The 11,292-nt window shown below is 33.7% G+C and overlaps 1 protein-coding gene across 2 annotated transcripts; it reads right to left on the minus strand.

Annotated features, from left to right (window-relative positions):
- Window positions 1–589: 589 nt before the first annotated feature.
- Window positions 590–10,925, minus strand: LOC132303985 (F-box/LRR-repeat protein 25-like). Of its 2 annotated transcripts, XM_059801450.1 has the most exons (6): window positions 10,569–10,925; window positions 10,325–10,437; window positions 9,289–10,161; window positions 8,396–8,539; window positions 1,052–1,410; window positions 590–931 (listed from the first exon to the last, which is right to left on the minus strand). In XM_059801450.1, exons 2-4 carry the CDS (start codon window positions 10,415–10,417, stop codon window positions 8,465–8,467), a joined length of 1,041 nt encoding a protein of 346 aa, XP_059657433.1. In that variant the 5' UTR covers window positions 10,418–10,437; window positions 10,569–10,925; the 3' UTR covers window positions 590–931; window positions 1,052–1,410; window positions 8,396–8,464. The 2 variants fall into 2 exon arrangements, 1 of the variants encoding a protein (XP_059657433.1); XR_009481462.1 differs by lacking the exons at window positions 8,396–8,539; window positions 9,289–10,161; window positions 10,325–10,437; window positions 10,569–10,925 and adding an exon at window positions 6,293–7,798.
- Between the last annotated feature and the right edge of the window lie 367 nt (window positions 10,926–11,292).

The raw sequence follows: 11,292 nt of genomic DNA on the forward strand, positions 1-11,292 counted from the left end.
CTACTTTAATAGATTTAAATCTGAACAAGGTACAAGAAGAAATGACCAAGAAAATTTACATTGTGGGGGTCATGTCAAGTTTTGTCTAATAATTTAATTGAAGGATGGGCATTACTTGGTGGTATTATCCAACTTTCATGTGCTCATGTTTGAGTCCATCACAAAAAAATAAAAATAAAAATAAAAAATTAATAAACTTTGTGACGGAAGTATAAAAAGACTTCTCTTGTATTGGACAATATCTTCCACCTAATTTAAGATGGTCTAAATCCTCTAAGTTAAGAAAAATAAATAAATAAATAAAATTATTGTCCTTGTGCAAATAACCCCTAAACTCCAAACAGCCCTCCTGAATTAAGACAAGAGCCAAGAATGAAACCGAAATAGAGAGGATGGAGGGGTAAAGCTCCAAAAGAGCCATTTCGAATGCAGAAGTTCCTCATTCCATTTATGTGTATTTGTTTAAATTTCCATTTATGCTTTTTGCACATAAAATAATAAAAGTTATTATACTTGGGTCTAAACTTTTTTACCAAAAAAAAAAAAAAACCATATTTTTCATACAATATATTCATGAAATATTAATAAATTATTTTAATAAGAAATACATTATTTTCCTGCAATATAATTCATAAACACTATTTACACTAAAATCCAAATATTAAAATTCAAACCAGTATTAAAAGCTAAACTCAATAACAGCTTATAAAATCTGAGGAGATTATGTTTATTTATTTATTACAATGGCTTCCACACTCACTCTCGGTTCCTTGAATTTTATTTCAAACTTTATCAAACAGCATCTACTTCTCAGGGGACAAGAACCAAGCTCCAATGCCATGCGCCTAGTGCTAATCCGATGAGATGATCAACAACAAATTTGCAGCATGATCCCAGAGCATTCAGTATCACCGCTTCTACCATTCCCCAGCTAGAAAAAACGAGAGATTAGATGTATTAGTAACAGTTACAGACACATTCATGAAACTCTCTTAGAAGTACGACGAATAAATAGCAAAGAAAAGAATTGAATTATCTTAGAAGTACGAACAAACTAAACATTGAGCAGCCAAATGCAGTTGCGGAGGATTAAATAATTTCCATTTTGACACTTGCAGGTAGACTTTCTTGGAGCTGCATGGCACGCTCTTTTGCATAAAGTTTCTTCTTGGTTTCCTTGAACACCGGCGGTCCGCTTGTAAAACATACCCAGTGACGATCAATGGTAATCTTCTCCAAATTGATGGCATTCTTCATCAAGTATTTGGCAAGATCAAGGTCAATAAGACGGCCAACAAACCCAGCCAATTCCACCTCCTTTAGGCATTGATGGGGGCGGTTGCCAACTTTACGCCTTTTTATTTCATGCAATAGTATTATTTCCTTCCCCCAATGCTCCGAATATCGTAACTGTGAAACAGGAAAGTGGTGAATCATGCTTGTTTAATATAATGAGTAATGCCTATTTAGACCTATTTGTCTAGCCAAGAGTGTATCTGAAGGGGTTTTTATCCATAATGTAGTGGATATGCTAATAAATGTGGATCCCATTCACTACATCAAAGGGATAGTAACCCTTTGGTTATACAAATAGGTTTGAGAAGTCGCCTTAAGAATTATTTTCCTTAAAACATATAACTATATATATATATATATATATTCCCGGTAAGTTCAGAACAAAGACTTGTAGCAATACTCTTAAAGTCTGTTAAAGAAATGGTACTGCACAAAAAAAAGGCATTTCAAACTCAAGGAAATATACCAGCCAAACCAAAAGCAGTCCCAACGCATTTTGATAATCAACAACTAAAACAGGGGCAGACCCACGGAGTATTAATGGAACAGTTACGATATCCAAACAAGCACTTCATTACAAATAAGCAACTTACTATTATGTTGTTAAACATGAGAACTTCCGATTAAGTTGCTTTATATTAAAGCGGTATATTAAAAGTTTCCATGTACAAAAATTTTGTGCGCTTCACACTACAAAGAATAGTGGACAAATATTTATAGCATAGCATTCCTTACTAACTCTATACATTTTAACTTTGATCTTCTCCTATGTCACCTTCAATGTGAATCATGTCACTCTTCCGAACTAGCTCACTTAATGATCTTCTTCTTTGCACATGTCGAAACCATCTTAGTACATAACCTCTCATTTTGCCTTCAATTAGTGTTACTTTAACCGTCCCATGGATGTGCTCATTCCTAGTTGTCCTTTCTTGTCTTACTACGCATAGACCATGACATTCGGATTACAGCCGCACTCATATTATATATATGTTGTTTCTTAAATGCCTAACATTCTGTCCTGTAAAGAACAAAGGGTGTATTAGTTGTTCCTTTTTTGATAAGTGAGTGTATTAGTTGTTTTATAAAAGTTCTCTTTCAATCTTTTAGCGAGATATACAGATCAAACAACATGCTAAATGAACTCCCTTACTTAACCCATCTTGCCCTGATTTTATGATCAACATTATCTCCAATTTAAATGATTGAGCTAATATAAAGTAACTATTCACCTTTTTGTATCTCAGGACCCTTAATCTTCACCACATACTTCTTTAAAAACCCTCTTAATTCTACGGTTGTAAATGAGCCAAGTTGTTCACAAAGAGACTAGGCTCGATAAAACTCTGATCGTGTTGGTTCATTAAGTAAATGAACCGAGCTGAAACTGTTTTCTGAAGCTCGTCTAATAAATGAGCCAATCTCAAACTCCCATGAGCTCGGCTATTTTGTTGGTGAACTGAGCTTGTATTTATGTTTGTGAACTAACACCAAATAAATATATATAAACATATATACATGTAATATAGAGAGTATAATATATAAATATATATATATAGGCAGATTACGTTACATGGACACTTCAAAATTAGTGAAGTACTCATGTCGGACACATATTGCTTGGACATGGGTATGGGATATGTGTCCAACACTTGGGGTTGGACATGTATTTAAAAAGCATATCCAATCATTCAATTATATTATATTATTACTTTACAATGAGTTAACTGTATATATTGAACACTATATTGGATAAAAACATTACTTTATTGTAAAAAATTAAATAAAATGAATAATTAGTAGTGTCCATGTGTCGGAGATGAATGGATACATACTCGTGTTCGACACACATATCCAAGTCCGGATAACATAGTATGGAGAGTCAAATAAAAATGAAAAATATCTAACACCAAATGAATTATTAAATCATTTTTAAGTGGCTTCCCATACATGGTCTTCGAGATCTTCCACTTTAGCTAGACTAGAGTCTAGATATTTCTCAATATTTCTCTTCTCCGTTCTCGCATACACTCACCAAATGAACAATTTTGACCTTGTTTTCACATACACTTGTTGATTTCTCAAGATTTCCGCTTGAAGCTCAATGCTTATGGTCTAAGGAATCCACAATGATACTGACGATTCAATAGGCTACACGTTATTGTCCATATTACTCTGAAAGACGGTGAGTTTCTCTTCTCTCTCTATAAATCTCTCATTTTCAATTTATATTCATCTCTCAATAGTTTCTCTGCTCTTTAGGATTTTAATTTTTACTCAAATCAACTTAAGGGGTTTTATTTCGAATGTTGCTGGTCATAGGATTTCAAACTACGGCTTCTCATTTTATGAGAGAGAGTTTTCAAACAAGCTTGACAATGATCTCAAGCTTGATAATAAGCTTAAGCACGGCTTGTTATATAAAATGAGCTAGGTGAGCCAAGCTCGAGATTGCTCACTTATGTTAGACCTGAGCTCGAACAATAATGTAGAAGCTCGATCAAGCTTAAGGCGAGCTCAAACACTCTTGTAAAACGATCGAGCCAAGCTCAAACACCCACTACTCAGCTCGGCTCACTTACATCCCTACTTAATTCTAATTAATTCTAAAGTTTCCTCTAAACCTCCAATCAGGTTCTCTAGAATCTCATTAAGTGAGAGAAGAAGGGGTCGAACCTGCGACCAGGTGAACCATGAATGGAAGATTAACCACTACGTCTCTTACTTCCCCTGTTATTATATGCACAATTATAATATTTATTGCATCTTATGTACATTGCATATCTATCGAACGTATAGCCTTGTAAAGTTGTAATGCTTAATATCAGAATGTAAACCCTTGTAATGCTTCTTCAAACCTTATAATACATTAGATATATAATTATATATAATCAATTTATATTCTCCCACATTCAAAAAAAAAATTATTTTCTATTTTCTATTTTTTTTATTTTCACTTATAAATGATGACTTTTTTGCGATATAAATGTTATATATGTTATGATTCATAATTTTCTCAACACTTTAACTTGTATTTTATTTTTCATTTTTTAAAATTGTCAGAGACTCAGATCTACTTTTTACTTTTTGTTTTTTAATTCCCACGTATTATATATGCCTTGAAATTTCATTTATTTCACACTAAAATTTATTTTTATTCATTCATTTTGTAAAACACTTTATGTGGGCCTAATCTGACCCTTGATGCATGCCTACAGTAATTGAAACGTCAATTGTTTCCCACATGCCATCTATACTATAGTCACACATCTATCATACATATCCTTTCTGGCATCAACATATTACTTCGAGACTTTTTTTCGTTTTTCTTTTTTCTAAAACACTTCATTTTAGATGCCTAGGTACATTATCATAGGCTTTCTCTAAATCGATAAAAACGATATGAAGATCCTTTTTCTGTCTCATTAATAAGTAAATAACCTCCATCAAAGACCTCCCAAGCATGTATCTAATTTGATCCTAAAATGCTAAAATTTCCTCGCCTTAGTTAATGTTTAATCACTCTCTCTTAAAGTTTCATAGTAAGACTCGTCAATTTAATACTATGGTTATCTTATATAATAGATAATCTGAAAAAAGTTTTATATTTACATATTATTGGATCCATGCATAGTTGTTAAAGGTTCAAGGCGCACAAAAGCGCAAATGCCTCCCAGAGTCTGAGGCGCAAGGCGCAAGGCGAGGCGCGCGCCCGACTGAACCAAGGCGCACGTTGAAAAAAAAAAAAAACAAAACCCACCCAATAAAGTATTATAGATGCAATAGTATATATAAAGATGCAAAAGTCAACTAAATAAATTACTTATGTTAAATATTCAAGATGCCAAAACCTTGATATCCATGTTTGCTAGATGTAATTCTACGAACCAATATTAAAATAATATGTATATATATTAGTTAATTTCATTACCCCTGTCCATATATATTCTTGTAAGTTTGTAACTCTGCTTTTCCTGTGGTTTTGTATTTGCACAGACCAGAAAAAACCAAATTTGGTAAGTGTAGACTGATGCACCTTCAACCTTGATCTTATATTGGTGACAAGGTTAATTTAATGATGCAATGAAGACCTGCAGTTGTGTGTGTGAGAGACTGTGCAATTGGGATTTCAAGGAATGGGTGATGTGATGATCCAAGTCTGTTCAACTAAAGAAATTTCATGCACAAAGCAGAAACGCATTGATTGTTCTATATAAAGTATGAAGTAAAGAGATTCGGATTATTTTTTTTTGACAAATTTAGGTGAGTAAGCCAACTGCCAACAAATCATTATCTCACTAATTATCATTATTCACTAATTATCGGCATATTAGAAAGATGAGGCAAAATAAATTGTGACACAATTAAGTTGAATCAACGAACTAGATTACTAGAATCCATTAAATCAACAAATTAAAAATATCAGTTACACTCATATATCATTGGGAATATATCCTATTAAATCCACAAAATTAGAAATAGGAAAGTTAAATTAGAGAGAGCCAAGAGAAGAAGAATAGAGGAAAAATAAAAAATAAAAAAATAAAAAAAATAAAAGAAGAGGAGACTAGAAAGAGCCAAGAGAGAAGAATAGAGAAAATAAATAAATAAATAAATAAATAAAAACGAAGAGCCTAGACTCGGCTCAAAGAAAAAAAAGAAAAAGAAAAATGAGCCTAGACTCAGCGCAAAGAAGAAAAAAATAAAAAAAAATAAAAAAAGAGCCTAGACTCAGCTCAAGGAAGAATAGAGAAAAAAAAATAAAAAAAGAAGAGCCTAGACTCGGCTCAAAGCAGAATAAAATAAAAAAATAAAAAGAAGAGCAAGAGAGTGACTAGAGTCACTAGAGCCGAGAGAAGAAGAAAAACTGAAGAGAAGAAGAAGAAGAAGAGAGAAAAAAAAAAAATTGCCGAGAACTGAGAAGAGAAGAAGAAGCAAGAAGGAGAGAAGAAGAAGAAGAAGAAGGAGAAGAAGAAGAGAGGGAAGGAGAACTTACCAGGCTTCGGCGCAGATGCAGATCTGGCAGATCCAGTCTTCGGCGCTTCGCAGATCACTCGTACTTCTCTCTTCTCTGTCTCTTCAGTCTTGACTCTCTTCTTTCCACTTTCCTTTTGCTCTTTTATTCCTTTCTTTTCTTTTCTTTTTCTTTTTTTTTATTTATGCTTTTTAACTTGCAAGTTGTGTAGATTTGTAATAAACAAATAAAAACAACAAATAAACAAATAAAAAACAGATACAAGTAACACAACCAAGATAATTAAAAAAAAAAACCCATTTTTCACGCAGGCGCGCCTGCATCTCGCCTGTAGCCTTGCCTATCCCAAACCACTCGCCTTAAGTCAATCAAGGCGCCAAGGTGGCGCCTGGAGGCGCCTTGCGCCTCAGGCGCGCGCCTTCGGCGCCTTTAACAACTATGGATCCATGTTGTGTTTGTATGCTACTTTTTACAGAATTCACATGGTGGTGTATTCATATTGTACCGTTTACAAGTCTCATGCCCGTGTTTGTTTTATTTAAAGAATAACTAACCTTGTATTAAAGCAATCATCATGATTGACTCTATAAAAACAATACTGAAAGTATAAGCAGAATAATAAAATAAGAACCAGTCTCCCTTTGGCTTGGTGGCACTGGTTCTCAACTTCCAAGCCACCAATCAAGGCTCACAGACTGATAGACAGAAAAAGGAATAATAAAATAAGAAGCAAAAAAATTCTTTTCCCTGATGATAATATAAAAACAATAGCTATATGTACGTTGCAATACAAGATATATATAACAAATAAACCTGTTCTAATACATACTCAAATATTTACATGTTATTGATGCGACAAAACACGTGTTATAACACAATCAAGTGACACAATAGGGCCATAACTTCACATATCAAGGGTAACTTACAAGTTATAATGCATTGCAATATACTCCCTCCATCCCAAAATTCTTGTCTATTTTCAATTTTGTGATGCCCCAAAATACATGTCCCATTCCAAAAATAGATGAACTATTTTTATAACATTCCCAAACTATCCTTTGACATTGACTTGATGCACTAATTACGGAGTACTCTTTTGTCTTTTAGTAAGGATAAATTTGAAATTTAACCCTTACCCAATTAAGTTGTATTCCCCAAACACCCCAAGAATTTTAGGATGGAGGGAGTACATTATTCTCTACAACAATTGCTTTGGGTGATGTTATATTGGCCCTCCTTTCAAGAATACACTTTAGAAAATTTTCTTACACAGAGAAAAAAATTTATTAGAAAATTATTTCAAAACAACTTCACGGTTCGCAGCGAAAGAAAACATTAAAAGTTGATTCCTTTCTTTTAGAAATCTTTGGACTTGTTGCTGCCTTTACTAAAACATAAACTCAACTACAAGGATACTCAATAATGCACTTAATTATGCCCTCTTCCGTATCTGAGAAAGACTGTACGTAAAGAGTTTATTTGAGATTTAATGCAATTATAGAATTCAAATATTATGAAGTCTAAACACAGTTTCTTGAAACTCTAAAAGAATCTCACAACCGTTATTCTCAACGTGTATGAATCTTCAGCTATACATCAAGTTTTTGGTTGTAGAACATTATCAAAGTGTAAATGGTTTCAATTCATAATTTTGTCTCAACATTAAAGATCCATAAAACTAAATGACATATTTATATAGCTTTGTGTACTTCGAGTAAGCATTGATATTGTGACCCTCTCATGCCTTTCTTTATGGAACTACTATAACAGATTACAAAAATCTAAAATAACATACTCCGTTAGTACAAAACTGAGATTTACGTATTAAGCAATGACCAATATGGAAGTATTTCCATTGTGAAATGATTTTACTTTTCTGTTGTCTTTCAACTACAAGTAGATATGATACAATGTAATTCACAAGATGGGACCCACAGAGATTTTTTTTTAATGATCTACAATTTTATGATATTTGTCTAAAGATTAGAAAACTTTATAAAAAGAAGACAATTATCCAATGCAAGTAACTTCTGTCCATGGCCGTTGCTGTCAGAGGAACACACGAGATATAATTATCATGTGTCATTATACAAAACACCCATATACAAAAATATATATATTTACCTGCAATTTAAATTTGTGCAGCAAAGGTGATGCATTTATCAAGGTCGTCCAACCGAGAAGGCTTGAACATTAGTCTGCCACAACTTGCAATGTCAAGTGTTTGAGCTTGGTAAATTCAGGAAGTTGTTTGAATCCTGGATTACCCTGAAAAGCGAAACTTATCATAAAATAACAAAATTAAAAATGTTACTACCCAGTGTTGGGGTTACGTGGGATGTTGGGAGGATTTACTCAACCCAAACCTAACCTTTGGCATAATTTTGTAAAAAAAAGTATTTGCAGTAATACGTGGGATGTTGGGAGGATTTACTCAATCCAAACCTAACCTTTGGTATAATTTTGTACAAAAAGTATTTGCAGTCATACTCAACCCAGTTTTCTAGAACTTGACAGTTCCAAGTTTTTAACATAGCACCAAGCAATGATCACTATTCTATGGTAATCCTCACCGACAAAAACAAAAAACAAAATAATAATAATGATAAAATAAAAAATGATCACTATGGTAATAACTTTAGAAGATATTAAATCGCGCTCCTGTTAAAAATTGATGCACTATTTTCGAACTTTACAGAGAAATTTATAGAAGGAAGAAATATTGTCATATAATAAGTACTAGTAAAATTGTCTTTCTAGAAAAAATATCGTGTCAAAAATATATGTAGGAGAAAATACTAGATACATGTACTCTAGAATTTTGCCCATGGAAGCTATGCTAGTAAGCCAAGTCTTCCAATATCCAAAGCCTTGTACTTGGAGAGCAAGTGCTCCAATCAGTAAAAAATATTCTCATGTGTTGTACCTCTCATCCTACTGGCTTCGTGTTCACTATTCCCACCTAAATTCATTCCAACAGCCCATGACACAGAATTGCAATAGAAATATCAACTAACCTTTCCCCAACGAGTCATTTGCATGCCCAACGAAAGATTCTCGAGCTGCGAAAAGTAGCTTGAAAACGGGAAAAAAGCATTGTCTATTTGCACAACAAAATCTGAAGTACACACCTCAGCAAGCTGGAATGCATCCTTAATTTGCATATTTATTTTATCGCCCTGACCAAAATATTTAAATGACACAAGACTCGCAGCACAAACCTCAAGTTCCATCAGATGGGGGCAATAGGATATCTCCATAACCTTCAGCCGAAGTGAGGAGCCAACAACTTTTAAATTCACTAAATCTTTCGAGCTTTCTACATGTAAAGATTCGAGAAGAGGACAATTGGAAACGAAGTATTCAAGAATTTCTCCACTTATGTTCACAAGCTTAAAACAGAGGGATCTTAGGGACCTAATGCTGGACAAACCCGCAGGAGTTTTGATGTGAATATAACTCCGGTTTGTAAAGGTATATGCTACAGCATTTCCAAAAAAGAAACATGGTTTCAAGTCCACCTCAAGCCTTTGAACTCTCTTTGCTATTGCAAACTCAATCCATCTATCAATGTCACAACTAGAAAAGTTATTCAAACAAAAGGAAACTCTAAACTCATCTATAGTTGAACCAAGATGTGACTCCATGACTTTGTTCACCCAATTTATGTACCTAGATCTTTCTACTTCCAGTTCCTCTCGATTGGATTCAAGATGCAAAATTGTTTGTAAAGCATCAAAATTTAGAACCCTGCTGTATGACCACACATGTTCCCATCTTTTTGAGAGTACACGAGTGCGTGCGGCTTCTCTAATTCCCAGAAGAGACAGAACAGAAACAAGAATTTCATCAGGCAGCCGACTGATCCAATCTTCCATGTAGTTGTTACTCTGATGAACCAAAATAAATTGCAAAATAAAAAAAAATAAAAATAAAAAGTAAATACGAACGCTTCAGCCAAAAACAATAGCATAATCCAATTACCCAGAAAAAATAATAATAAAAAATAAAAAATAATATGTACTTTAACCAAACAAAACCAGATCGAATTACCTTGTGTTTTTTTGTGCATTTAGAGTTGGGCGTTATCATCCTTTCCCTCATTGAACTTGATGTTACAGTTGTTTTTGCCCTCCTACTACTCATAATTTATAGCTAAATAATCTCTGCACAGAGTACCCAAAAAAAAAAAAACAAATACAGATTAAAGAAGGAGCTTATCAGCTTATGACTACTCTAAATCTAATAGAAATTTATGAAAACGAAGAAAACACAGAAATCAGAAAAAGAGACTCACCTCAAATCGAAGATTCAAAATAGGAGCCCTAGTGTCTTGAAGCCCTATCTCTCCTTTTTTGATTGTCCGGAAACACTTTAGCTCTCCGGAAATACTCTGCATGCACATTCCATAGAGACATGGTCGGTACTGGGTATACAAGAGAGAACACCAGTGACGAGAAGGAAGTCCAATAATAAATTCAACCTAATACGGAGTAAATTCAAACATAATTTTCTAGCATCTGATACTCAAATTAGTGCAATAATACTCCAGTTAAACTCAAATTAAGTTGGGAGTTGGGCTCGGATTACTATTTCAATGAGTTGAGTATTATTACTAGTATTGATATAGATAGGGTTCGAGTAAATGAGGTTTGGTTTAAATCAATGGTTACTATTTCAACGTGGATATTACTAATATTGAAGGTTGATTTACATATACGATTTACTAAAATTGGACTGGTATAGTCCGTAGCAAATTCTCTAAATCACTTTATCCTACTGACAGGTGTATATTATTTGGGATAATTTACGCAGACCTCCTTTATGGTTTGTCATAATTACAAACGGCACTCTTCTTGTTCTGAAAATTACGCAGACTTTTCCTACTTTTTAAAATATCCTACACGGACCTTCATAGTTTCTATAGATTTATAATCTTCTCTCTCTTTCGCCGGTGGCTATTGTTTGACGCCGACAAGTATTTCCAACGCGGGTGAGCTTCTCTATTTTCAGTGGTAGTC

This window comes from Cornus florida, unplaced genomic scaffold (genome assembly GCF_030987335.1).
Source record: "Cornus florida cultivar Cherokee Brave unplaced genomic scaffold, ASM3098733v1 CherokeeBrave_3.0.0_Hap2_Chr04, whole genome shotgun sequence".
NCBI classification, from domain to species: Eukaryota; Viridiplantae; Streptophyta; class Magnoliopsida; order Cornales; family Cornaceae; genus Cornus; species Cornus florida.